Source organism: Halteromyces radiatus (assembly GCF_025201355.1).
Source record: "Halteromyces radiatus strain CBS 162.75 chromosome Unknown BX664scaffold_7, whole genome shotgun sequence".
Taxonomy (NCBI): domain Eukaryota; kingdom Fungi; phylum Mucoromycota; class Mucoromycetes; order Mucorales; family Cunninghamellaceae; genus Halteromyces; species Halteromyces radiatus.
This window is the reverse complement of record NW_026251693.1, coordinates 127,987-153,461: the sequence shown is the minus strand read 5'-3', so window position 1 is coordinate 153,461 and position 25,475 is coordinate 127,987. Positions and strand designations below refer to the sequence as shown.

Sequence of the window (25,475 nt, the reverse complement as noted above, 5' to 3'; positions counted from 1 at the left end):
CTGATAGTGTTCGTCCATCTTCTAATTGTTTCCCAGCAAAGATGAGTCTTTGTTGATCAGGAGGAATACCTTCTTTATCTTGAATCTTTTGTTTAACATTGTCAATAGAGTCAGAAGATTCCACTTCCAAAGTAATAGTCTTGCCGGTAAGAGTCTTTACAAAGATTTGCATGTTAATAGTTGTGATAATAATAAAAAGGAAAAAAAAAATTAATGAAAAAAAAAAAAACGTAATCACACCAGAAAAAAAAAACCCTTTTTATATTTTTTTTTCTGCTTGTATTAGTTCAAAGGCCGAAGGACCAATCAAATGATGATTCCAGCAAGTTCCCTTTCCATCACTTTTTCCCCCTCCTCCTTCACTCATTGTTTGTACCAATGAGAATAGATTAAACGGAAAAAGGTTTTCATTGTTCCAAACCTGCAACTTAAAAAAAAAAAAAAACAATGATGATAGTTGTATAAAAGATTCAAAGATTCATTATATTCTTCATTTAGTTTTTTTTTCTTTTTTTTTTTTTTTTGAATAAATACTATGACGACATGATATGGTTGTATGACCAATGAATGTTTTTAGGACTATCATCAATGTCTTTTTAAGGAAAAAAGAATCTTTGTAAATAAATATATTGTTTTTGATCAATATAGTAATTAAATGATATATTAGAATAAACAAGCATTAGATGGCATATTGATTGCATGATATAAACCAATAATTTTAATATCTTATAAATCTATTGACTCAATTCAAACTTCTTTTTTTCTTCTTCTTCTTCTTCTTATATATATATATAGTACTGATGAAGTAATATTTATTGGTTATCATAATGATTGAATATTGTACCTTTTTTCCTTGGCGGGTTGAGATCCCGATTTATCCCACTTGCTTAAAATAGGTTATGATCCGATGTTTATTCATTGCAGATAACCACGTGCTATTTGATATTCCTATCTAATTCATGCAGTCTGTCCTTCATACTATATTTAAATTTCATTGATAACTAATCCAATCATCTGTAACTATACATTTTTATTTGAAGAAATAATAAAAAAAAAACTAATCTAATACTTTAGGCAATAAGTTCGACAACTATAGAAATAAAATAAAATAAAATATTATTATTAAAAGAATTATCAACATTTTCTTTTTCATCATCCTTACCACCACCAGCAGCCTTGATCTTTTCTTCAGCACGACGGGAGACAAATCGAGTACGAACAATAACAGGTTGATTAACACGACCCTTAGCCAAGACCTTGCCATAACCCTACATTTATAAAGGGGTCAAAGAAAAAAAAATAAGATAATAAATCATCTCCCTAATTCCTATCCAACTTACATTTTGAAGAGCATCAATAACAGGCACCTTTTCAGTGTTCTTGTATTGTTCACGGACACCTTCACCAGCCAAAGTCCAGATTTGATCCAAATTGACAACAGGACGCCAGGTAGGATTCTTCTTCAAGTGGAAATGACGCATACCGACCTTACCAAAGTAACCAGGATGGTATTTATCCATGTTGATACGATGATGATGTTGACCACCAGCAAGACCACGACCACCAGGATGCTTTCTGTGCTTGCCAACACGACCGTGACCGGCAGACACATGTCCACGCTTCTTTCTGTTGTGATGGAGTCTAGTAGGCTAATGTATACATAATAAAAAGAAAAAGAATTATTATTAGTCGAGAATAATAATAAGTATCATTCATCAAGAGCTGAGAAATACAAAAAATAGATGGATGACTATATATATGACGATATTATTACTTGTCGAATATAGTATTTGTTGTTAAAATTGTTGAAATTCGTTTGACCAATATAACTATAAATGTATTATCCATTCGAAAATGTTTATCGGTTTGAATCCCCATTCATCCAATTGCATACATTATATATATATATATATATATATTTATTCATCAAGAAATAATTGGTTCGTCCATCCATCCATCCATCCATCCATCCATCCATCACATATATTTATTCGTATATTCGTTCATCCATCGATTATTGAATTCGTATTCCCAGCATTTTTATCTTTTTTAAGTTGCTTTACCATGTTGATATAATGAAAGAAGAGAAACAAATTTGGATTTCCTGGCTGGCCCATCCAAGCTGATTGCCTGATTTCAATTACCGACTTAATTTTTTCAAAGCTCTTCAGGAACTTGCACCTTTTCTACTCTATTTTATCCATCCATCCATCCATCCATCCATCCATCATGTCTCTTGGAGTAAGCTTAAAAAACATATCACTTTTAATTCCATCGAATATTGTATTTAAATATTCTATTTTTTTTTCGATTTGTAGACTATCTCCTCTTATCCCGGCAATCCTCGCACTGCTAAGGCTCAAATTGCTGTAAGTTCTAAATGACATTAGAATATCTGACCATTTAAACTCATTCACTTATACATTATATTTAAAATAGGCTGCTTACAATGGTTTGACCATCGAACAAAAGGACTTTGACCTTCACAAGGACCGTGATGAAGCTTTCTATGCTAAGTTCCCCTTGGGTAAGGTACCTGTTTTTGAAAGTGCTGAAGTCAACTTGTTCGAATCCTCTGCCTTTGGTTACTATGGTAAGAATAACATATATGTTTTATATTGAATGAAATTGCTCATGACGCGTTTTTTTTTTGTTATTCTCTAGCTGCTCTCCAAAAGGAAGATTCCACTCTTCTTGGTACCACTGCTGCTGAAAAAGCTCAAGTTCTTCAATTTGTTCTCTTTGCTGAAAATGAAATCAGTGCTCACCTCGGTGCCTGGATCTATCCTCTCATGGGTTACTATCCTTACCTCAAGCCTGCTCATGATGCTGCTATCGAAAAGGCCAAGCGTGGTTTGGATGCTTTGAACAAGATCTTGTTGACCAAGACCTACCTTGTTGGTGAAGATGTTACCTATGCTGATATTGCTGTTGTCACTGCCTTAGTTATTGGTTTCAAGACCGTGTTTGACAAGTCCATCCGCTCTGAATACAAGAATGTCACTCGTTATTTCACTACCCTTGTTGCCAAGAAGCATTTCAAGGAATTCCTTGGTGATATTGAATTGTGTGAAACTCCCTTGAAGTATACTCCTCCTAAGAAGGAAAAGAAGGAAACTAAGAAGCAAGAAACTCCCAAGAAGGAAAAGAAGGCTGCTGCTCCTGCTGCTGATGATGAAGAACCTGCCAAGCCTGCTCCTAAGCCCAAGTCCAAGTTGGATCTTTTGCCCCCCTCCAAGTTTATCATGGATGAATGGAAGCGTATGTATTCTAACAACGACTCTGATGTCGCTATGAAGTGGTTCTGGGAACATCATGATCCTGAAGGTTACTCTCTCTGGAAGGTTGATTACAAGTACAATGATGAACTCACCTTGGTCTTCATGTCTAACAACTTGATCGGTGGTTTCTTCGCTCGTTTGGAAATGGCCAGAAAGTATGCCTTTGGTTCTTTGGTGGTGTGCGGTGAAAACAATAACAACACTATCTCTGGTTACTTCCTTATCCGTGGTCAAGAAGTGCCTTTCGAAGTGTACGATGCTGCCGATTTCGGTTCTTACAACTTTGTTAAGATTGAACCCTCCCAATACGAAGAAAAGAAGGAAGAAATCTACAAGTACATGGCCTGGGAAGTCGAAGGTTTCGCTGATGGCAAGATCTTCAAGTAAACAACCGGATATATTCTTTTGACTTCTCCTCCTATCGTTTAGATTAGACTGTATTCTATTGATTTATTTTGTTTGTTTGAAATATAGAATAAAGGCACAAGCTTTTGTATAGAGACACCTTGTTCGGATTAGATTTGGGGATGATAAGGGATGCATTGGAATGAACAGTAAGAATGATGTTTATTTTCCAGAGTGTTTATTATGACATGTGAGCAAATAAAAGTAAAACAGTATTAGTAAAAATTTGCTGTTAATCATCACCAAGCTTGATAGGGTAGTGATTCCAGTATGACGGTGAATGTTATCATATTGATGGTGATGCAGAATATTGGAAATGAAAAAAAAAAAAATATTAAATACAATCTTGACTTTATTAAGAGAAGAAATATACTAAACCATCAAGACAGGGATCACCATGATAAAACCGCGTGAGGGAGAAGAAGAACTTTACCAAATCAGAAGAAGATCAATCAAAAACGCTGCTTGATAACGATGAACGACATGTCTTGCTCTTATCGTACATAATATGCAATTCTAATGTCCCATTTCTCAAAAAAAAAAAAAAAAAAAAAAAAAAAAAAGAGCCATTTGTAGTAGATAAAGTTTCATCCATAGGAATCAATATCTTTATTGAGTAATTAAATATATGTATGTATATATAAGGGGGAGGAGATAAACAAAATGGGGTAGTAAAAAAATAAAATAAAAAATAAAGTCTAGCTAAATCCAAAAGAGGAGATGAACAGAGAGAGAAAATGTTCAAGTACGACGTCGTTGGGAAGGATGAGAAGCCATTCTTTCGAAAGATTTTGTATTCAAGATATGATCCCATTCAGCCACAGAATACACCGAAAGAGGTTTGCATGTAGAGGGATCACCAAATCGTTCAGCCCATTTGGTCAAATTATCATCATTGGTCACCAGAACTAAATGCTCCACTTGATTGTCGTGGGTACTTTTTGAGTCAGATCCAGAATCCAATTGTCGTTGTTGTTGTTGATAAAAGTACAATAAACAAGTAAGAATAGGGCGATACATCTTGGGAATATCCATAAATGACCATTCATCATCATTGTCCTCATCATCATCCTGATCCAAAGCTTGTTGTTCATCTTCATCCAAGTCCTCTGAATCCATATCTTCATCTTCATCTTCATCAGCATAGTTGTCATCATCATCATCGTCAGTTGAATAGTCTTCATCATCGTCTGTAGATAAATCTTCAACCTCAGAATCCGTTTCATCTTGATCAAATCGTCGACCCCTTCTACGTCCATGTGTTTTGAATAAATCGTCATCGGAACTCATCGAAGTATCATCCACATCGTCGACATCCGTCAATACTGGTTCATTGCTGTTTTCTTCAGTCAGATGTGCCGATTGTTGTTGCTCTTGCTGGGAGTTGTTCTTCTTGTGATCAATATAGAATGTAGATGCCTGATCCCAATCATCCAATTTCTCTTCCACACGTTGAGTTCGTAAAAAAGATCGCGTACGTATATTATTAGATTCTATTTCGTTTTGCTTGTTATGATCGGCGGCGACAGTGAGTTGTTGGTCCAAATAACGAATGGATTCACGAGCTTGTAGATTCATATGGGAATCACCTTTCTTGTATCGATCAAGAACGTCAATCACATCTAGGGGGACGACTACTTGGAGAACACTTGTTTGGATTCTAGACCGTACATTGAGAGTTTGATTTGCCCACCTCTTGACCTTTGTCAACCCATCCAAGAAGGCAGTTGCATCCACCACAACTGTATATATATCGATGTCATCAGGTCTCAATTGCTCTGTTGTCATCTTGTTGCGTGCTTGGCCACCACCATTGGGAGAAATAGCCATGTTACTAACATTCTTTTCCAGAGAAGATACTTGTTCCATCAATCTTTGAGTAGCCAATGCCTTCATGAAACGACTCTGTTGTTGTCGCTATATATATATATATATATATATAGATAAGGATTAACAACAATTCATCTTGGAATAAAGAAAAGTTTCATATTTACCTTTGCATTTTCATCGATCACAGAATAATTCTGTTCCACTTGGTTGTATTGTACAAAATCAAAAGACTAGATATAAAAAAAAAAAAAAAAAAAAAAAAAAAACTAAAAATGAATATCAAAGATATTTTTGTTTTTTTGTTATTATTTTTGAACTTACAGTTGAATCTGCCATTTTCCGAATGAATTCCCGGACACGACCCCAACGTACTTGTTTTCGTGCGTCAGATGTAACTTGTTCATCCACCTCGTAAGCCGTTTCCTTGAAAAAGTCGACACTGGCATGGAATGGAATCAAAGGAACAAGACCAAGAAGCAAAACGTCTTCAGATAATGGATATACACTTGGAAGGATATTATTAACAGGGACTGGGAAAGATGGATAACCAATCAATAAGGAACAAAATGTTTGAATAGACTAAAAAAAAGAAGCTTAGTTGTTGCTGAAAGAACTTATATATATATATATATATATATATATTTGACTTACTCTAACTAATGATCGTTTGGTGGTTTCCTTTGATTTACCATTTGGAAGGGAAGTATTTCTACCATCAGCACCATGACAATATTGTCCAATGATATCCATATTCGTATATAGGAATGTACACCATATTGATAAAGCAGGGAGAAGAGTATTATCTACTAATGTTGTTAAAGATAACAAAATGGCTGATGATTCACTTGATGCCGTTTTTTTCAGGCGTTCCAAAGTCGAGTTAGTTTCTTTGTATAAGGTTATCAGCATATCGAATCCATAATTCAATAGTATCATTTGCAAATGCTGTAGTTCGAATCGCTGATTAAAGTTAGCTATAAAAACAATAAGTAGTTCAATCAGCATAATCCATAAATATATAAAAACAAAAGCTTATACATTACCTTTGTTTTTGATGCGTTCGCCTAGATGCCATACAGAAATCAATAAAATAACCATTGCCCTTGTCAAAGTTGATCGGATAATATGAAGAGTTGAAGAAGTAGTCTTCGTCATGTGTTGATCTGATACCGCAGTTGTTAATATTTGAGTCATAGCTAATACTAATCCAGTTGACATGGGAGGAAAACTACATAGTAATAGGGAAAGATCATCATAGATCAATCACACATGGCTAACTTGACATTTCCTTTTTTAAACTTACTTGTCACTATTTTGGAAGACAATTGCATGATGCATTTGAAGAAAAGATTCTACATAATGAGATATACATTGGGAGGGTTTGATATTGTCCATTACATTCAGTTGTTGAGGAGATATAGTTTTCGTGGTAAAGCGAACTTTGGAGTAAAATGATTTGAGATTGTCGTAACCTAAGCTTGAAGGATGTTTCATGCCCAAACTATGATTATATTATAAAACGAGAATGAATATCAGAAGAGTATTTCATCACGTGGTCTATTTTTTTTTTTTTACCTCATGCAATAATACCAGACAACATCGATCACACTCCCTGTAGAAGCAGAGACAAGAGCTAATTGCGAATAGGGTTTCCCACTTGATCTATAAACATCGATTGCCTTTTGATAACATGTTTTCGACACCTTCCAAGCATCTGAAGAACGAGAAGTAGTATGATTCTCTTTGGATGAATCCTTGTCCAAATTGGAAGAAGCAAAGGAAGCATGATACCGAGCTAGATCACCCATACAAATATAGTTTGATTGTAACAACAGTGCCACCTTATCTTCATCTGTCGCCATAGAGTTTGTTATTTGATGTCGAAATACATCTAAAAAAAAAAAACAAGAGTCAGTATGATATAATGCCACTTAACAATACTTACCAATTCCAATAGTCTTCGTATCGATGTGATAAGTAGTTTTGATATTGTGATTGAGGTCACGATAGAATTTGAAGCTTGTATCAATATCTTGATGATAAGTTGTAGCAAGTTTTTGTCGTAAAGTAGACGAATCATTGGGTTTGAGCTTTAAAAAAAAAAAGGTCATTTGGTTTGATCATCAGATTGAGTAATTATTAATGATTACTATTTACCTTGCGTAGTTGACTGCGGGTCTCTTCAATGACTGGATAAAATATGTACCGCCAGAGTCTATCTTCAATTCGTTGAGATGAAGCATATAAAAGATCATTGGTGAGGATTTGTCTATAAACAGTTTTCAACCTAATTGAAAAAAAAAACAAAAAAGTCAAAAATCGTTGAGATATTTCATATGGCTGAAAGCGCGTGATTGTTCTTATTTTCATTTACCTTTTTCTAACATAGTCGATTTCTTCTTCGGTAGCTGTCACTTGTTCATTGGCAATAGCATTGGCACGACGTCCTTGGTCCTTTGGAAAATTGGTATAGTTGATATTCAATTGTGTTTGAAGTTCACCAAGTTGCTTTTCCAGAGCAGACGCTTCCCTAATGAATCAATAATGAGTATATTTAAAAGGTATTGTAATACAATTTTTGTTTTATATATAATACCTGGTCAAATCTTTGAGGTCAAGGCGAGTATCTTGTGACAATGAAGAAGCAAATGAATGAGTTTGTTCTTCTTGTTTGGTTTGTTGACGACTAGTTGAACTGCGTTTGTTCTTTTGTCTTCTTCGACGACGACGTCTTCTTTTTTGCGCTGTTTGTTGTTCTTTGTTGATTATGTTGTTTGAGGCACTTGATAATTGAGATGTTTGCATTGTTGTTGATAAGCGGCTTGGATCATTATCGTTTGAAGAGCAATAATGAATAATGAATAATAATAAAAGTCAAGTTTTTAAAGTTGAGTGGTAAAAACTGAATACGTATTTATATACTATATATAAACAAATCTAATAGAATAGTGACATGAGATTAATAGTAATAAAATAATAAAAAAAGTAAAAAAATAACTAAGAATAATAAGGATAATAAAAATACAAAGAATAGGAGAAACAGAAGAAAAAAAAAATTGTTGTACGGGGGATAATGGATAGAAAAAAAAAACACGCATTTTGAAGTCAGCCAATGTCAAAAAGAAAAAGGTTTGTTCATCATCGTTTGCTATCAAGAAGGTATCGAACTTGAGTCTGTATTGCCTCAACGGCATCCTTGATATTCGTATCTAATATTACATATATATTAGAATAAAAGAACTCTCATTAAAATATCGTTATTCTTACCTCCTGATAATAAGGAAGGAAGGTTATACCGTATATGATAATCATCAATTGTCATTTGTGTATGGTTCTGAATCTGATCATGCTTTTCTATTTGTAATTGAGCACTTGAAGGGAACAAAAGAATATTAGTTTTCATCCGTTCTTTTTTTTTCATTATTCTCTGTTTTACCTTTTCAATATATGATCAGATAAAGCATGCTGGGTTAGATCTTGTTGATGTGTTTGAGCTTGATGATATTGGATCATACGTTTCTTTATCCTTGTCAGATCAGGTACTTGTCCATATTGATATTCGTAAGAAGAATAGGATAAGGATTTTCCTAATGATAAAGCACAAGTATACAAAAAAAAGGGGGTAAGACATTTTCAAAGACTGTTACCACTAATACTCACGTTGTGTATCGATCGCTTGTTTCAATAATGTTGCATTGGCTATAGATTTGTTTGTAGATACAATAAAATCATGCTTTTGTTGTTGTACGTAAGTTGATAGAGCTTGTATTGCTGTTTGTAAACTATATTGGACAGTTTCTGGATTTTCATTTGGAAGAGGTAACCGCTCGTCAATGTTGCCAACATTCTTGTAGGAGGGTATCAATCGTATTGGTTTACCATTTGGATCTGCATAGTCACGATCAATCACTGTTTGTAGAGTCAATATAGATAAGGACAACATGATAGAGATAAAAGCTTCGTGTCCTGGACATGATTCAAAATAACTTCTTCGTAATGAGATGGGACCTAACAAAAGTTGTCGTTCCTTGAGTTCCACTAACCATTGATAAGCAGTCATACGGTATGTTCGAGCCAAAGGTGAATATTCTTGAATAGGCCAGCAAGAAGCAAATTTGGTCTTGGTTTCTACTGGATCTAGTTTTTTGAATAAAAAATAACTAGTACATTCAAATGCCCTGGTGTTGTCAGTGTTTGGTTGATATAACGAAGTATCAAATATTAAGTGTTGAAAAGCCTGATCACAAGCATCTCGTTGTGGTTCAAAACCTAAAAGATCGAGGTTTTGTAAAAAGAGTTGTATAGGGGAAAGTGCACTGTAATGTTCTATTGACATGAAGATTAAAGAAGAAGAAGGAAAAAAGGGAAATAAAAACAAAAAAAAAAAGCCATATAAATTTTTATAGTCAAAAGGCAGTGCACCAAGGAGTCGGGACTCCATTTTCCATATTGCATAAATAATAGTATGGATAATTTTTTTTATGATTATATATTTTTATTTTGATAAGAAAAAAGAATGCAGTTGTAGAATAAAAATGAAGATGAAATGATAAGAATAATACATGTATATATATAAAAGGGGGAAAGATAAGTCTATCATATATCTAATCTAATAAAGAAAAAAAAATTAAGATCGTTTCTTGCCTTTCCCTGTTCGTTTTCGACCTTGATTTGGATTCCTACGACCAAAACCAATAACATCTGTACCAAACATATTATTATTGACAGTACGAGTATCCAGTTTACCATAAAGAGGTACAAAATCAGGATCAAACAAATCAACGATCTTCTTTTTGGATTGTGTTTCTTGAGCCTTAACATATTCACGTTGATCTTCTCGTAAAACAATATTGTTTGTTTTTCGTCCACCCTTAGGATTGGGGATATCATATCTTGTGCCACGAAGTCGGTATTGAAAGTTGTTCTTGAGATGATATTTGATTTCACCCTTGCTATTTGTTGTACAAGATACACGCATCAATGTTGCACTACCACACTTTGGACAGAACTTCTTATCCACATCTGCTGTTACTGTAAAACAAGCATGACATCGAAGAACCCAATTCTTGATTTTGGAAATACGATGACCACCAGTTGATACGAGATTTAGATTCATTTGTAATAAAACATTCTAAAAAAAAAAAAGTAAATAACATATATATATATATATATAATTGAATTATTTATATACATACCTGCATAGCAAAATCATTTGTCATACAAGCAACATCCATAATATTCATTTTTCGGAATTCAGCAGGAGTCACCCCAAGTTTCAAAGCATTGAATTCATCTACATTTTCAGGTGTAATCCATTCTCCATCATCACCATCGAATTCCATATCAGGTTCCACTTCTTCAATAATAACATCAGACACATTTTGTGCCAAGGTATCCACGATTTGAGCATCTTCTTCTTCTTCTTTTTGTTGCTGTTCGATTTGATTAGCTGCTTCTTTGTCATTGTCAATAACATCTTTGTCAGTAGTGTTGGAAGTAGTTGTAGTAGTAGTAGTAGTGGTGGTGTTGTTACTGTTATTCTTGTTTTTTTTGGAATTTTTGGTCGATTTATTGGCAGGTGTGACAACTTCCCATCCATCTTCATCTACTTCTATCACTTTGGGTTTGACCTTATTCTTAGGAGGAGGTGCACTAGTAAGAGTTCCAGTAGGTCGAGTCTAAACAACAAAAAAAAAATTGATATATGAGTTATTTTTTTCATATATAAAAAAAAAATCTAAAATCAATGGGTTTACCTTGATAGGTTCAGTTCGAATATTTTCTAAACCGTTACGACGTGCTTCAATAGTATGTGTTAAAGCAATAACTCGTATATCAGGCATAGAAAGAGAAGAATAATCACCAGTTTTTCGGGCAAAGTTGATGACTAATAAAAGTAAAGTAAAGGAATAAGTAATTAATGATAACTAATATATTCAATAAAAAAAAAAAAACTTACCAGCTTTCAAAGATTCTTCGGTAGGATTTTCCACCTTGATTTCAAAAGGAAGTCGAGTTAAGTATTCTCGGGAGTGAGCACTTCGTACTTCGGATAACACTTCAGGACAAGTATAAAAACAATCGGCAGTATCCTTTAAAGTCATACCATTGATAATGGCGTTTGTATCGATAACCAAATGGTTGATTTTGTTATCTTTGTTTTCCATGTTTGATAAATGAGTAAGCAACAGGAAAAAATGGTAAAAAAAAAAAAAAAGGAAAAAGAAAAAAAAAAAAGGTAGAAAAGGAGATCAAGTCACAGCAAACGATTTTCAAACCCAATTTTTTTTTCTTTTTTCTCTTTTCCTTCATGCTTCCTCTTCTCTTTTTCGCGTAACCTTTTTTTTTCTATATAAATATGAGTCAAATAGAACCTTTCACAGCTAATTTGAAAGCAGTGAAATTATTACTTGGCATGATAAAAACTATACAATTTAGACCGGTAAAATGATATAGATTCTGATATCAACTTTATTCTAACTTTATTATGAGTTAGGTAGCGACTTGCGATATTCAAGAAGAAGGTTTGACTTTTACTGTAACTGAACACCAAAGTATAAAAGCTGTTGTTTATGCAAAACGTATCATGTTTGAACAATATCGACTTGGTACTATTGATCGGTCTTCATTTGACTTGCACTTGGTGACTTTGGTCGACTGTCTAGGTGTTGTTTGTCCTTCTGGTATGATGGAAGGATGCAAAATGAAATATAATGGAATTGGAACACCATTAGAGCTTACGTAAATGATACAAATATATATATATGTATATACATATTCTCATTTAATTTTATTTATTTATTTATTTATTTATTTATTTAGACGTGAAGATAATCATACACACTTGACACATACCTGCAAAATCAAGACTATGGAACCTGAACTGGATACAATAGATTTATCTGTGAATGATAGGGAAATTGTACAAACGGTTATTATGAAGGCAAGTATTTATTTAGAAAATAATCGTAGGAGAGAACTTAATTTTTATTATTATTATTATTATTATTATTTCAGGCATCATTACTTCAAGACGCATTAGGTGATTTGGATTCAAGTTGTGAACAAATAACGATCAAATTCTTTTCTCAAGATCTTCATTTTCAGCTGTTTGGTACTGGAACAAATGGAACAACTAGTATGGTAAAGAGAGCTATGAAATAGTGTGATATGATAGAATTGATTTTTGTTTATATGTAGACCGATTATCATGCAGATAATGCTGAACCTTTTATAGCTTTTGATTTTTCCTGCGATGGAACATACAAGTAAGGAAATAAAACAATGATGATGATCGGCCAATGAAAAAACTAATCACAATTGGTTTACTATATTTGAATTAGATATCTTTACTCTCATATTGCTCGATGCACCAAAGCTTTAGATCAAGCGTCTGATGTTACTATGAAAATATCAGTTGAAGGTTTTCTTAGCTTATTGGTAATTATAAAAAAAAAAAAAAAAAAAGGGAAATATGGGGGAATTCATTCATATCATTTATTTTGTTGTTATTATTACAGTTCAAGATTGGAACCAGCGTGAATGATGATGCTGCCTATGTAGAATTTACAGTAAGATAGATAATATATTCAATATCATTGATGATTTAATACTTTTATTATTATTTTTTTAGTTTATACCCTGTGTAGAATAATTATAGATCTTTTTTTTTTCTTATTATTATTATTACTATCTACTGTAAATAAAACATGATAATCTTTTTTTTTTTTGATTTTTGACATAGATCAATTGAAACACAGTCATCCATCAAACGAGATGAAACTACATTCCCTTTTTGGTCAAAGACTGAAGATGCGGAGATGAAAGATACGCTTATAAAATGATTGTTTGGCGTATTTCTGTCTTTTTTTTTTTTTTCCTTTTACTTCAATTTTTTTTGTTACTTAGTTTCATATCTTACTAAAACTCAATATAATGTCTTCTACTATTACTCAAGGTCCTCATCTCTGGCTCCGTGCTGAAACAAAGCCCATGGAACATCGTGCTGCTTTGACTCCTGCTACTGCCAAGATTCTTTTGGATAATGGTTTTAAGATTACTGTTGAACGTTCTGACCAACGTATTTTTGACGATGAAGAATATGTCAAGTAAGTTTTTCTTCTTCTTTTTTTTTCTAGTAATGAAAACTTATCCTTCTCTATAATTATTTAGGGTTGGTTGTCCTCTTGTTGATACTCTTAGTTGGAAGACTGACGCTCCTGCAGATGCTTATATTGTTGGTTTGAAGGAACTTCCTGAAAATGACGATTCTCCTCTTCATCATACACATATCTTCTTTGCCCATTGTTTCAAGAATCAAGGTGGATGGAAGGAACTTTTACGTCGTTTTGATGCTGGTAATGGTACTATTCTTGATCTGGAATTCTTGAATGACAGTAATGGTAAAGAAAAAAAAAAAAGAAAAGGATAACGCATTTCCCACGGGTTATAAACTCAAAAAAAATTGACACGATCATTTTATTGTTTTCTTTTTTTTTTTTTTAGGTCGTCGTGTTGCTGCTTTTGGTTATATGGCTGGTTTTGCTGGTTCTGCTGTCGCTATTGATGTATGGTGTCATCAACAAATCAACAAGAATGAAGCTTATGGAGCTTTGAAACCTTATCCCAATGAAGATGCTTTGATTTCATTCACAAAGAAACGATTGACTGCTGCTGGTAAGTTTATTTAGATTCATAAGAACTTTTTTTTTTTTGATTAACTTTATTTTTAATATTTAGTGGCCAATAATAATAATCAATATCCCAAGGTGATGGTGATGGGTGCTTTAGGTCGATGTGGTACTGGCGCTTGTGATTTTGCTCGTAAAGCTGGTATTCCTGAAGAAAATATCATTAAGTGGGATATTAATGAAACCAAGGCTGGTGGTCCTTTCCCTGAAATCTTGAAGGCTGATATCTTTGTCAATTGTATCTATTTGAACCAAAAGATTCCTCCTTTCATTACTCAAGAGTTAATCGATGGTGAACGCAACTTATCTGTTATCTGTGATGTTTCTTGTGATACTACCAATCCCAACAATCCTATTCCAGTCTACACCATCAACACTACATTCGATAAACCTATTGTTCCTGTCACCACTTCCAATCCTATGCCTTTGGATGTGTGTTCTATTGATCATTTGCCTACCTTACTTCCTCGTGAATCTTCTGATCTCTTCTCTCGCGATCTTCTGCCCACTATCTTGGCCTTGAAGAATAGAAAGGAATCTCCTGTCTGGAATGGTGCCGAAACTCTTTATCAAGAAAAGTTGGCCGCTGCTCGTGCTTAGATAGGCTTTTTTTTTTTCTAGTCATCACTCTTTTCCCCCCTATCATTCCATCCAATCTTCCATCATTACTTAGTTTATTCTATTTCCCTTTTGTATTATTTTTATTTGGATCCCATTCTTGTACAGTTGAAATAAATAATGAAATACACATTATATGCTTTGATCTTTAGGTTAATATTATGATTAGTGATAGGGACACACTGTCATACGTAGATGTATAAAGTTTATTTATGACGCCGGACTATCGGTATGGTGTTCATACGATAAAGAAAGTTTAATATGTTGACGAATAAACTCCATGATGACGGTATATTCTTGGATGATTCTATGAGTCATGTTCTTGTTATCAACCCTACGATGATGATAGTAAAAGACAAGTGAAGATGGCCGTAGATTCTTCTGAAAACAAACTACAGATGAGACATTTCTTCTAAATTAACAGACAAATCATCATTATCTATAGAGTTGTCATCTTTATGGACCTAAAGTCATCACATTACAAGAATCATCACAGCCTACTTTATCGAAGCATCATACAGCGTAGTTTATTGTTTCGTTCTTCCACCCTTCCATCATCATCCCATCAAAACAAAATAACACTTCATCATATAACATAATTCAACAATAGACATTTGATATATCAACACTATAAAAAGTAAAAATAATGAAGACATCCCAAAAAGAAAAAATAAAGAGAAGACAAGATTTTTTTTATTGTAAGAATGATAAAGAAAATCTAAGCAGCTTGTTTCTTGGCTTGCTTGATGGCGGAACCGACAGCGAAACGACGCTAAAGAGAAGAAAAGTTAATTATCCAGTCAATACACATATATCATCCTTTTTTTTTTTTTTTTTTACTTACTTGGCTCTTGAACTTTTGCACCTTGAAGCGATCAAAGTCGGACAAACCAGCACGAACTTGACGAGTTTGAATCTTTTGAGCCCAAGCAGACTTTTCCCAGTTAGCCAAGATATCGGCCTTTTCAAAGTACTTCTTGACGGTCTTTTGACCAGCACCACGAGGCAAACCCTTGACGACCAAAGGAGTCAAGGTCAAGCGACGGTAAGGGAAGGCTTGACGGGCAACACCAGTGGTAGGGCCGTCAATCAAGGCACGGTTGTGGTCAATGATTTCAACAATAACAGCCAACTTACCATTATCGAGAAGAACAACACGACCGATTTCGACTTGACGTTTGAATGATCCTTGCTATTCACAAAAAAAAAAAAAAAAAAAAAAATCAGTGCATTGTACTTTTTTTTTTCTTCTTGCATTTTCCCCCATTCTCTTTCATTCCCGTCAATAGATGGATGGCATAATTAGAAGTATAGAGTTCTGAAAGTGATTGCTTATTATCGTTCCTTAACTATCATGATGTTGTCTATTGACCGAGCGTTGTTCGTTTCGTTATTTTCATGTCCTTTAATGGTTTGACTATGGTAATCCGTTTGTTGTGCGTGTATATGTGATTTATCTATCCATCCATCCATCCATCCATCCATCCGTCTATTCATACATCCATCCATCTATTCACCAGATAATATCCTATCCATCCACTCTATAAAACAATACGAATGCTTACCACCATGGTTGTAAACTATATGGTCAGAGAAAGAAAAGAGAGAGGAGGAATTTCAACTGGATGTTTTCTCACTTGTGAATTGTTTTTGGGCGGAAGTTGAAAAATAGATGGATAGGCTCCCCTTATGAACGTCCATTGCAAGAATGGATTTCTATCCTACATATGGTTGATCATCTGTAAAATAACCAAGTAGAAAAATACCTTTCAGATCATAAAACCTTCTTTCATTAAAAAACATTAAGTCATTCATAGAAGATAAAGAATTTTCAAACTAACTTTTATTGTTCATATATTGGTACTAGAGCTAAACACTAAACACTGATCCATATCTTTCATTGTACAAATTCCAGTTGTCAAGATATTAACCGAATAAGTAGATCGATGGTGTCCATATCTATTTGGGTATGAGAGTGAGCTATTGGATCTATGGATACTAATAAGAGAAGATTATTTGTATTTGCATATTAATCTTCTGTGTCACCAAAAATCCTTCCTTTTCACTTTTGTTTAACTTACTGTCTGATGAAGTCAATTCGTTTTTAACGGATACTTTTCTTCCTTCCGCCCATTCTCGTACATATGTATATGTTTGATATCTTAGCTTTCTTCTTATCCACCATAACTGTAGTATCTACTAGATTCAGTATGAGTCTGGCAACTAACCCAACCATCATATCTAATCTATTGTATCCAAAAAAGAATAAAAAAAAGGAATGCTTTCCCCTACTTTTCTTTTTCCCCATTCTTGTTTGATATCATTCAACTTACTCATTGCTTGTGAAGAATTATCTAAAAAAAGAAATAATAGAAGAAGAAAAAGGTCTTGGTGATAATACGTTTTAGTCAATTGTTTCAAAGAAGAAAAAAAGAAAAGAAAAAAAGAAAAGAAAGAAAGAAAGAAAGAAAGAAAGAAAGAAAGAAAGAAAGAAAGAAAGCAAGAAAGAAAGGAAGATTCATACTTTTACATCCCCGCAGAAATAAAAAAAAAAATACAATAGGGAGATGGTATCTCTCTCTACACTATCCATCCACCATAAGTATTGTTTCTATAAGGACGAAAGAAATCTGTGAAGAAAGAAAACAAAAAGAAGATTTGTTAGAGTATATGTAATGAGAAAAAAAAAATCATTCATCCAGTCATTGCCTATTTTAGACATCCATGTTCTATCGGTTCAAATAAGAAGATCCAACACGGTGGTAATATCTGTATGTAAAGACAATCCATGAGGAAGCTAGTGCTTTATGAAATGGGATGCATCGTGTACTCTAGAATAAAAAAAAAAAAAAAAAAAAACAACTGATCATGTCATGTACCTATTAAATGAATGAATCCTCCTCATGATGCCTTATGAAAATGGTACTGTATAATGATTACAATCTTTTTTATCAAATGCATGGAAATCCAAGAAAGAGGGTTATGAAAAAAAAAAAGAATACAATCAATACACCATTTTTTTTTGGATCATCACTGAATAAAATAGAATCATAAAAGAAAGAAGAAAAAAAAAGATCGGAAGCCCAAACATGGGATTGATCGGAAGCTCGATGACAGCAATCTGCCTTACCAACATCACGTTTTTCTTGTGTGAGTGACATGTACTACATCAAGGTTGCCAAGATTCTCGAATGTGGATTCGAATTTGTCTATCCTTTTTATACTTCTTAATCACGGGAAGAAAAAAAAAAAAACATCATTTCTTTTTTATTATAGTGATACGTTGTATCCATTAAAGAACGTGATCACAAAAAAGAAAAATTGTGAGACATTGGAAGGAAAAAAAAAAAAAAGATCGTCCAAAATACTCAACATAAAAAGATGATCGTCTTGTTCCCATCACTTGGAATAATAAAATGATGATAGACCCAAATCGAAAAATAGACAAAGAGAAGATGTCTAATAAAAGAAAAAAAAAAGTCGGGTAACTACTAAATAAAGCAGCAAGAACGGAATCAGATAGGATGATAAATTTCATCTATCTTAAAGTCTGTGCACTAGTTAAATGAGGGAAATCTTATTTTAAGAGAGAGAAAAAAAAGGAGAAGCCGTTCGTCATTATTACTATTATAAAAGAGAGAGAAGCATATACAGGGTTAAATCACCGCTTATGTACTACCCATGGAATTTCCACTTGACTTTTTGTTTTTGTTTTGTTTATTCTGTTTATCACGATGAAAAAAAAAAAAATAGTATAAAGATATTTTTTTTCTATTCAAAAAAAAAAAAAAAAACGCCATTTTGATGTCCGCAGACAAAACGATCAGATCAAGGAGAAAAAAAACCTTGATAAGGAGGAAGAACTCATAAAGGTAATCGGTCCTATCACATTATTTGGTCTTTTTTTTTTGTTTATGCTTCAATTTGCAGAATAGGATGATGATCGGTTTTTTTTTTTCACACGGAAAGTTCACTAGACAAAAATGTTTCTCAAAAGAACTGTAGAGCTATTTGGACAAAAAGCATTGGTGTAAACAAAAAAAAAAAAAAAACTTGTTTCTTATGCTTTTTTGTGTAAATTGGCTGAGTAAAGAAAAAAAAAGGAGTTATTTTTTCCATGACCTATCAATTAAAATTGACAAGTGACAACTGAGTTTTCATGAAAACAAAAAAAAAAGAATAAAGGTACAACTACAACTTTCATAAGGGAAGTGATCCGATGAACTTGCCGAGACTTTATTGAGATTCCGTTCCCCTGATTTTTTTTTTTTTTTGGTAGATAACCGGTGAGGACAAAAAAAAAATCATCTATATGAAATAAAAGATCTAGATACATAGGTCATTGATGCAAAAAGAGGAGAAGGGGAGGTTGATCTTTTTGCCATGGGAAAAAAAATAAATACATCATCTTCAGTGGAACAAAAAGTAAACATCATCATCATCATCATGAAAAAGAGAGAAAGCATTGTGTGGGAACTTGGTGAGGTTAGGCAGTTCAGATAGTATGTTGATTATCAAAAAAAAGTTACTCCAAAGCAAGGATCCAAATTAGGATAGCAGGAAACACTTACTATGTGCCTCAAGTATCATAGGAATCATTTTTATTATCATCATAGGAACCATCATAGGAATCATCATAAGAACCATCATAGGAACCATCATTGAATATCAAACACATTCATCATCAAAATGAAACAATCATCATTATCATCATCATATTTTTTTTTAAAAAAAAGGCTTTTTTTTATTGATGTAAAAAAAAAAAAAAAATTGAAACTGTAGGTGGTAGGTAATAAGGAGGACACAAACACAAACACAAAAGACACAAGTAGTTCATATATTTGGTATAGGATCACATAAAACTAAAATAGTAATAAGAATAATTTACACACAAAAAGAAAAAGGGAACCTTTAGAAGGATCAAAGAGAATGAAAGAAATGGGTGGATAGCAATTGGACAAAAAAAAAATCATATCTAACATAGGGAAAGGGAATAAAAAAAAAGTATACACATAAAAAAGAACATCTTAAAAAGTAATGATGGGTAATGGAGAGGAGCGATCAACGCAAAGGAAAAAATATATATATATATACAAAAGAGTATATATGACTAATAAATGTGTAGTTATGAGTGTGATGTGGGGGACGTGAAGAAAAATGAAAAAAAAAATGGCATTGGCATACTATTGATATAAAGAAAGGTATGAGATAAATATATGGATATATCAAAAGGAAAGTGAGGAGGATCAAAAAAAAAAAAAAAAAAGAGTGGAGAGAGCTCAAGAAGTAGTAGAGAAGGCAGGTTCGAATTTGATAGGATTAGCCATAGAAGTCTTGATAGTAGGGTCCAAAAGATAACCATCTTCCATCAACAAATCATTGGATACGAATAAATCAGGATTGTACTGTTGTTGTTGCTGTTGTTGTTGTTGTTGTTGTTGTTGCTGTTGTTGTTGCTGACAAGTAGGAATATCCCATTGACATAACATGGAGTGATAATCCAAAGATGGACTGGTTGTTGCTGATGATTCACCACCCACAGTTGTTGGAGCAGACGACATGGATTGCATAGCAAAGGAGGAACAGGAGGATTTATGACTAAGAGTATCATCAGTTGTTGCCAGGTCCATTGTATCTTCATAATCAATCACATCTTCTTCTTCTTCATCTTCTTCATCGTGAACACCGGCTAGTATGGATGATCGAGATGTCACTTGTCGCATCAATTGTCGATTGGCTCTGCTGAGTTCCCTAATTTCATTCTTGTATCGTTCTTCCTTTTGTACTGTATGTTTGACTAAAAAAAAAAAAGAAGAATTAATATATTGTAAATGAACATAGGATGAAGATTTTAAACTTACCAAATTCAAGAGTACGTTCAATGATGGTGCCTTTGGATGGACGACGATCGTTTTGAAGATTGGGTAATGAATGAGCTAATTGTTGGAACTTGGTGTTAAGATGTTCACGTCGAGCACGTTCGATTGCATTATGTTCTGCACGTCTTGCTGCTTTGCTTGGATCACTAAAACCAAAAAAAAAAAAATAAGTACCAAGACAATGATTTTAATAATATATTTACATTTGATCCGTAGTACGATCGAGATCAGTAGATTGATCCAAAGATGATGGTGATCGTTGTTGTCGTTGTTGCTGATGATGATGATTAGAAGGTTCTTGATAATGATGATGAGGTTGAGAAGGTGGATGATACTGAGGCATAGTCATCACTATATAATATAAGAAAAGGTTAATTCCAAATATGTTTTCTTTTTTCTTTCTTTTAAAAAAAATATTACATTGAGGTTGAAGAGAAGTTTGTTGATGAAGTGCTGCTTGTTGTTGAAGATGTCTCAAGCGTTGTATATGTTGTGATGATACTTGATATGTTTGTTGTTGTTGTTGATAATAAATAGGATCAACATAACCACCACAAAATTGACTGGTTGTTTGCATAGACATTGTTTTCTTTTTGTTTTTGGTTTTTTTTTGTCAAGATATATAATAATATAAATATTTGATTTGGGAATTTATGAAACTAGAGGAAGGGTATGGAAAAGAAAGGAAGAGAAAAAAAATTGAGGAAGAGGATAAGAAAGGAAAGTAAAAAAAGGAAAAGAAAAAAAGAAGAAGGAAAGAAAAAAAAAAAAAAAGCTCTTTTACAAGGAGGGAGCGGGGTAGTAAATTCCGAAAGCGGTAGCACCAGTTGCTGTCACGGGTGCTTTGTCTTTCACTATATTTCTATTTCCACTGTTAGTGCCAAAGTGGAAAAAAAACGGGTTTCTCCTTTGAACGAGTACAATTGACAAGAAGGATACTAAAAAGAAAAAAAAAGACTCTCCCTTTTCCTTTTTTGTTCAAAAATGACATTAGGATGATTATATTTGATTTTCTTTTCTTTTCTTTTTTTCTTTTTTTATTTAAAATGATGATAATCAGATAATATATCCATCAACGCACTGTGCCAAAAAGTATACGTTCTAACGGAATTCAAATTACTTCACAGAAGAGATAAAAATATCTAGATATTTCTCTTTGTTACCATCACCGGATGACTATATACAGCATAACCTTATTAGTTTCCTCTGGTCATTTTAAAAAAAAAGTTCTATTTTTCCTAATCTTTATTATTAGTCTTATTTTGTATGATGATTTATCCGTCTGTGGCACGGATGCAATATACTTTTCCAGGGGAACAAACTTTAAAATTGTTAAGCCGGAAAGAAAAGACTATAAAGAAATATAAAAAAAAATTGGCTTTGAAGCATCTGTATTATATATATATATATATATAAATACCTCCTCGTTGTATATATATAAATAGTTTATATGACAGGAGCTTATGTATTCTTGGAAATGAGAAGGATGATTACACAAAACCAATCAAATCTAAAAAAAAAAAGTTGGGAATGTCAATAATATGTAACCGGCTTTTCCTTCCGAATAGATTGTCAAGTTGATGATTAAACGGCGTCGAATCTCGGCCAATCAAAATCAGTTGGACCAAACGAAAGAAAATCGAACGGTGGGGGTCACTTGGGGGGATGTTTATGTTTATATTATACTGTTATTTATCCGTTTGTGTCTGCGTTATTTTTTTTTTTTTAAAAAAAATGTATACATTATATTAGTAGTCTTAGTATTTCTAATAACATTACTATCATCATTATTATCTAAATACACACCAATAGAACCGCCCATCATCACATATCATTCTTTATCACGTATTATTCATCATCACATATCATCCGTCATTACGTTATCATCCATCATCAAGTATCATCTAATCGTCCAATCATTCGCCATTAACATCTCAGCATATTAAAGTATTTATTACATCTTTTGATCTACTGTATATACATGTGTGTGCACGTCTATTTGAAGGAAGAAGGGGACAGTCAACACATATAAAATAGAGTTTATTTTTATCCCACTACCACCAAAAAGAAATCTCGGGGTGCACGAGCCTTCATACCCATGACAACTTTTTCTTTTTTTCTTTTTTTCTTTTTTCTTTTTTTTTTTTTTTTTTTTACTTTTTTACTTTTTTACTTTTTTACTTTTTTTACTTTTTGTCAATCTCATTGAATTTATTATTACTCTTCACATGGTTGACTCGTAAAAAAAAAAAAAAAAAAAAAAAGAACGGTATACATGAACACATAGATAGAAAAAGGATCAACCTTCATTGTGTATTTCCTTTTAAGACAGTCATCATGTGGTTTGTCACTAATATTTTTGGTTGATGGGAAAAAAAGGGGGAGAGGGAGGCCGCAGAAAAAAAAAAACAACTAAGATATATAGATCGAACACTATTTGATTGACTGGTTGCGTATGAACCAGTGCATAACGTAGATTTTCATGTTAAGATTCTAACCGATTTCATTTTCATCCGCACATCATCTCCAAAAAAAAAATATCATCATCATCATAACATTGTTTCAATAAGCATTTTTTTTTATTTGAAGTGATTTTGATATACTAAGTGGATTGAATAGACTAGTTACTTCATTGCAAGCAATGAGACCTGATCATCATCATATACAATATATAGAAGATGCAAAGTGATAAAAAAAAAGGGTATTGTAAATAAAAAAAAAAAATAAAAACAAAAAAAAAGTGATATATAAAAAAAAGGGGAGTCAAGTCAATCAGTCGATCCATGATGGGTAAAGGGAGCCAGCCAATTTGTTTTTCTTTTTGTTTGCTTTGATGTTTGTTTTTTTTTTTATCAAAGAGATTTCTAATGATGATGTTTCTTGCGTTGTACTTTGGACATCTTGTCGGCAGGGCGATGGATACGAATATGTTGATTCAAATTATCAGATCTTGAGAAACGTTTACAACATGCTTGATAAGGACATTCAAAGGCTAATAGAAAATAATAATAAAAAAAAAATCAATATAGATGTCACTTGATAAAATATAAAGACTTACGTTTTTCTCTTGTATGTATAGACCGCACATGACGCTTGAGATGCTCAGATCGTTTGAATACTTTCCCACAGTCATCTTCTGTACATTCAAATGTTTTAAGAATGGTGACTAAAGGCTGTTTTGGTTTCTTATTGATTCTTGATGATGCTAGTGAAGATGCTGATGATAATGCTGTTTTCTTTGATGATTGTTTCTTCTTTGATTTTGGTGATGCAGATGGTGATGATGATGTAGATGCAGATGAGGAGGGTGGTGATGACAGTAAAGTATAGGAAGGAGAGGGTGATGATGAAGGTGATATACATGATGCTGATGATGATGACGATGCTAATGATACTGATGATGATGATGCTGACGATAATGATGAGACCAATAAACTAGATGACAAATCAGGTGATCCAAAAGAAGAACTAAAAGAAGCTGGAGAAGATTGTATATTGAAAGGATATACCAAATGAGAAGGAGTCAAATACATTTCATTCATCAAAGGTTGATAAAAAAAAGAAGGAGGATAATCAAAAGTATCACAATTAGAAGATAAGATTTTGTCGTCATAATAATCCATTTTAGGTGATGGAGTCAATTGTTCACCATCAGAAAAACCAGTTTCACTTTGAGAAAGCATATCTGAATAACTAACCCGTCGAATCCATTCTTCAGGTTGATCAAAAGTTGAACCAAAAGCTGTTTGATTGTATTGGAAATTCATTATTTTGATGAAAACTAAAAAAGAAATGAAAATAAAAATAAAAAATAAAAATAAAAAAAAAGAAAAAAAAAAGGTAAGTTTTAAGGAACTATCTTCGGGTCAACCTTACTAGTAAACACATGTAAAAGCAATGTGTGCTGCATGCATATATTCTAGTTCGTACTACTTACCAAAAGATCAAAAGTAAACAAGATAAGAGAGAGTCAGATAAAATAACTTGCTTCCTTTTATCAAAAAAGGAAATCAAAGAGGATATAAAAAGTAGGTAGGATAATCAAAAAAAAAAAAGGAATGATAAAGGAAGAATAATAATAATAAAAAAAAAACACCAAATTTATTTCTTATCAAAAGAAAAAAAACAAGAGTTTTTTTTTTGTGAATAAAAAAAAAAAGTAGAAGAAAAAAAGAAAAAAAAGATGAGTTATAAAAGTAAAGAAATGAAAGAAAGAGAAAGGGGAAAAAAAAAATCAAAAAAAAAAAAATTTTTAGTCTCTTTATATAAATTTTATTTTTAGTGTTGCGGCATAAAAAGAGTTCACGGGAGCATCTTTATAACCAATCTCCATCAACCACAAAAAAAAAAAAAAAACTTGTTTATCTTTTTTTTTTTAACACCAATCAAAAATCATCCTTTTTTTTTTTTTTTTTTTTTTTTGTGAATTCAATAGATTTCTTTTTAACCGTTATGTTTGTCAATTAGAGCGTCCATTTAAGTGCATCACAAATAGAAAAAACATGCCGTAGCACAAAAAACAACTTAAAAACAAGGATCATCCGGCAATGTGATATAAGAAAAGGGGTACTTTACTTTTTTTTGACATTAATCTTTACATATGCAGCACTTTTTGTTGTTTGGATGATAATAATGATGAAAATACCATATCTGGCTTATTGAATATTTTTGAACAAATCCTTTAATCATCATCATCATTATTTCATCATATTAAAGCACGGACTCTTTTTAATATCATTATCATTTTTCATTGTTCAATCATATTAAAAATA

General features: G+C 32.8%; 11 protein-coding genes across 11 annotated transcripts; 4 read left to right on the top strand and 7 right to left on the bottom strand.

Annotated features, from left to right (window-relative positions):
- Positions 1-1,070: 1,070 nt before the first annotated feature.
- Positions 1,071-1,848, bottom strand: BX664DRAFT_316769 (putative 60S ribosomal protein L27A; the record flags this gene model as incomplete). Its single annotated transcript, XM_051542727.1, has 4 exons — positions 1,071-1,090; positions 1,163-1,268; positions 1,341-1,649; positions 1,822-1,848. The coding sequence occupies 4 exons, from the start codon at positions 1,846-1,848 to the stop codon at positions 1,071-1,073; spliced, it is 462 nt and encodes a 153-aa protein (XP_051397399.1).
- Positions 1,849-2,198: 350 nt separating this feature from the next.
- On the top strand, positions 2,199-3,718 carry BX664DRAFT_284435 (uncharacterized protein). Its single transcript, XM_051541636.1, has 4 exons — positions 2,199-2,241; positions 2,319-2,369; positions 2,440-2,593; positions 2,665-3,718. The coding sequence occupies exons 1-4, from the start codon at positions 2,230-2,232 to the stop codon at positions 3,666-3,668; spliced, it is 1,221 nt and encodes a 406-aa protein (XP_051397398.1). The 5' UTR covers positions 2,199-2,229; the 3' UTR covers positions 3,669-3,718.
- A 548-nt stretch (positions 3,719-4,266) lies between these two features.
- On the bottom strand, positions 4,267-8,525 carry BX664DRAFT_338959 (uncharacterized protein). Its single transcript, XM_051546540.1, has 11 exons — positions 8,113-8,525; positions 7,891-8,046; positions 7,674-7,803; positions 7,462-7,606; positions 7,092-7,407; positions 6,820-7,017; positions 6,560-6,744; positions 6,168-6,490; positions 5,838-6,095; positions 5,681-5,746; positions 4,267-5,603 (listed from the first exon to the last, which is right to left on the bottom strand). Exons 1-11 carry the CDS (start codon positions 8,319-8,321, stop codon positions 4,428-4,430), a joined length of 3,162 nt encoding a protein of 1,053 aa, XP_051397397.1. The 5' UTR covers positions 8,322-8,525; the 3' UTR covers positions 4,267-4,427.
- Positions 8,526-9,863, bottom strand: BX664DRAFT_361042 (HAUS augmin-like complex subunit 6 N-terminus-domain-containing protein). Its single transcript, XM_051548214.1, has 4 exons — positions 9,177-9,863; positions 8,953-9,103; positions 8,784-8,887; positions 8,526-8,725 (listed from the first exon to the last, which is right to left on the bottom strand). The coding sequence occupies exons 1-4, from the start codon at positions 9,850-9,852 to the stop codon at positions 8,655-8,657; spliced, it is 1,002 nt and encodes a 333-aa protein (XP_051397396.1). The 5' UTR covers positions 9,853-9,863; the 3' UTR covers positions 8,526-8,654.
- A 21-nt stretch (positions 9,864-9,884) lies between these two features.
- On the bottom strand, positions 9,885-11,705 carry BX664DRAFT_301136 (Nin one binding Zn-ribbon like-domain-containing protein). Its single transcript, XM_051542374.1, has 4 exons — positions 11,476-11,705; positions 11,273-11,403; positions 10,712-11,194; positions 9,885-10,647 (listed from the first exon to the last, which is right to left on the bottom strand). Exons 1-4 carry the CDS (start codon positions 11,681-11,683, stop codon positions 10,144-10,146), a joined length of 1,326 nt encoding a protein of 441 aa, XP_051397395.1. The 5' UTR covers positions 11,684-11,705; the 3' UTR covers positions 9,885-10,143.
- Positions 11,706-11,780: 75 nt separating this feature from the next.
- Positions 11,781-13,204, top strand: BX664DRAFT_361040 (Rad1/Rec1/Rad17). The gene is made up of 8 exons (XM_051548213.1): positions 11,781-11,958; positions 12,013-12,257; positions 12,339-12,459; positions 12,534-12,659; positions 12,717-12,784; positions 12,860-12,956; positions 13,037-13,087; positions 13,150-13,204. The coding sequence occupies exons 1-8, from the start codon at positions 11,875-11,877 to the stop codon at positions 13,168-13,170; spliced, it is 813 nt and encodes a 270-aa protein (XP_051397394.1). The 5' UTR covers positions 11,781-11,874; the 3' UTR covers positions 13,171-13,204.
- Positions 13,205-13,508: 304 nt separating this feature from the next.
- BX664DRAFT_267966 (uncharacterized protein) lies at positions 13,509-14,806 on the top strand (the record flags this gene model as incomplete). The annotated part of the gene is made up of 4 exons (XM_051540973.1): positions 13,509-13,624; positions 13,689-13,918; positions 14,022-14,192; positions 14,256-14,806. The coding sequence occupies 4 exons, from the start codon at positions 13,509-13,511 to the stop codon at positions 14,804-14,806; spliced, it is 1,068 nt and encodes a 355-aa protein (XP_051397393.1).
- A 689-nt stretch (positions 14,807-15,495) lies between these two features.
- Positions 15,496-16,509, bottom strand: BX664DRAFT_338951 (ribosomal protein L14-domain-containing protein). Its single transcript, XM_051546539.1, has 3 exons — positions 16,390-16,509; positions 15,669-16,016; positions 15,496-15,596 (listed from the first exon to the last, which is right to left on the bottom strand). Exons 1-3 carry the CDS (start codon positions 16,393-16,395, stop codon positions 15,543-15,545), a joined length of 408 nt encoding a protein of 135 aa, XP_051397392.1. The 5' UTR covers positions 16,396-16,509; the 3' UTR covers positions 15,496-15,542.
- Positions 16,510-20,072: 3,563 nt separating this feature from the next.
- On the bottom strand, positions 20,073-21,436 carry BX664DRAFT_338947 (uncharacterized protein). Its single transcript, XM_051546538.1, has 4 exons — positions 21,124-21,436; positions 20,907-21,054; positions 20,686-20,849; positions 20,073-20,621 (listed from the first exon to the last, which is right to left on the bottom strand). Exons 1-4 carry the CDS (start codon positions 21,284-21,286, stop codon positions 20,104-20,106), a joined length of 993 nt encoding a protein of 330 aa, XP_051397391.1. The 5' UTR covers positions 21,287-21,436; the 3' UTR covers positions 20,073-20,103.
- A 706-nt stretch (positions 21,437-22,142) lies between these two features.
- BX664DRAFT_182106 (uncharacterized protein) lies at positions 22,143-22,729 on the top strand. Its single transcript, XM_051540025.1, has one exon. It carries the CDS (start codon positions 22,284-22,286, stop codon positions 22,647-22,649), a length of 366 nt encoding a protein of 121 aa, XP_051397390.1. The 5' UTR covers positions 22,143-22,283; the 3' UTR covers positions 22,650-22,729.
- An 889-nt stretch (positions 22,730-23,618) lies between these two features.
- On the bottom strand, positions 23,619-23,861 carry BX664DRAFT_237566 (uncharacterized protein; the record flags this gene model as incomplete). Its single annotated transcript, XM_051540190.1, has 2 exons — positions 23,619-23,695; positions 23,762-23,861. Coding segments are annotated over 2 exons (177 nt in total), but the record flags the coding sequence as incomplete, so codon positions are not given.
- Between the last annotated feature and the right edge of the window lie 1,614 nt (positions 23,862-25,475).

Bases quoted from the DNA above. Each gene is read 5' to 3' on its own strand.
- BX664DRAFT_284435 (XM_051541636.1), top strand. The intron at 2,370-2,439 runs GTAAGTTCTAAA...TATTTAAAATAG, and splicing joins CTGCTAAGGCTCAAATTGCT to GCTGCTTACAATGGTTTGAC. The intron at 2,594-2,664 runs GTAAGAATAACA...GTTATTCTCTAG, and splicing joins CTCTGCCTTTGGTTACTATG to CTGCTCTCCAAAAGGAAGAT.
- BX664DRAFT_338959 (XM_051546540.1), bottom strand. From the start codon at position 8,321: ATGCAAACATCTCAATTATCAAGTGCCTCAAACAACATAATCAACAAA. The intron at 7,804-7,890 runs GTAAATGAAAAT...TTTTTCAATTAG, and splicing joins ATCGACTATGTTAGAAAAAG to GTTGAAAACTGTTTATAGAC. The intron at 6,745-6,819 runs GTAAGTTTAAAA...ATTACTATGTAG, and splicing joins GTCTTCCAAAATAGTGACAA to TTTTCCTCCCATGTCAACTG.
- BX664DRAFT_361042 (XM_051548214.1), bottom strand. From the start codon at position 9,852: ATGTCAATAGAACATTACAGTGCACTTTCCCCTATACAACTCTTTTTA. The intron at 9,104-9,176 runs GTGAGTATTAGT...CTTTATCATTAG, and splicing joins ACAAGCGATCGATACACAAC to GAAAATCCTTATCCTATTCT. The intron at 8,726-8,783 runs GTAAGAATAACG...ATGTAATATTAG, and splicing joins TCCTTCCTTATTATCAGGAG to ATACGAATATCAAGGATGCC.
- BX664DRAFT_301136 (XM_051542374.1), bottom strand. From the start codon at position 11,683: ATGGAAAACAAAGATAACAAAATCAACCATTTGGTTATCGATACAAAC. The intron at 11,195-11,272 runs GTAAACCCATTG...TTTGTTGTTTAG, and splicing joins TTCGAACTGAACCTATCAAG to ACTCGACCTACTGGAACTCT. The intron at 10,648-10,711 runs GTATGTATATAA...TTTTTTTTTTAG, and splicing joins CAAATGATTTTGCTATGCAG to AATGTTTTATTACAAATGAA.
- BX664DRAFT_361040 (XM_051548213.1), top strand. From the start codon at position 11,875: ATGAGTCAAATAGAACCTTTCACAGCTAATTTGAAAGCAGTGAAATTA. The intron at 12,460-12,533 runs GCAAGTATTTAT...TTATTATTTCAG, and splicing joins TACAAACGGTTATTATGAAG to GCATCATTACTTCAAGACGC. The intron at 12,957-13,036 runs GTAATTATAAAA...TTATTATTACAG, and splicing joins AAGGTTTTCTTAGCTTATTG to TTCAAGATTGGAACCAGCGT.
- BX664DRAFT_338951 (XM_051546539.1), bottom strand. The intron at 15,597-15,668 runs GTAAGTAAAAAA...TCTTCTCTTTAG, and splicing joins TGCAAAAGTTCAAGAGCCAA to CGTCGTTTCGCTGTCGGTTC.
- BX664DRAFT_338947 (XM_051546538.1), bottom strand. From the start codon at position 21,286: ATGTCTATGCAAACAACCAGTCAATTTTGTGGTGGTTATGTTGATCCT. The intron at 21,055-21,123 runs GTAATATTTTTT...TATATTATATAG, and splicing joins AACTTCTCTTCAACCTCAAT to TGATGACTATGCCTCAGTAT. The intron at 20,850-20,906 runs GTAAATATATTA...TTTTGGTTTTAG, and splicing joins GATCGTACTACGGATCAAAT to TGATCCAAGCAAAGCAGCAA.
- BX664DRAFT_182106 (XM_051540025.1), top strand. From the start codon at position 22,284: ATGATTAAACGGCGTCGAATCTCGGCCAATCAAAATCAGTTGGACCAA.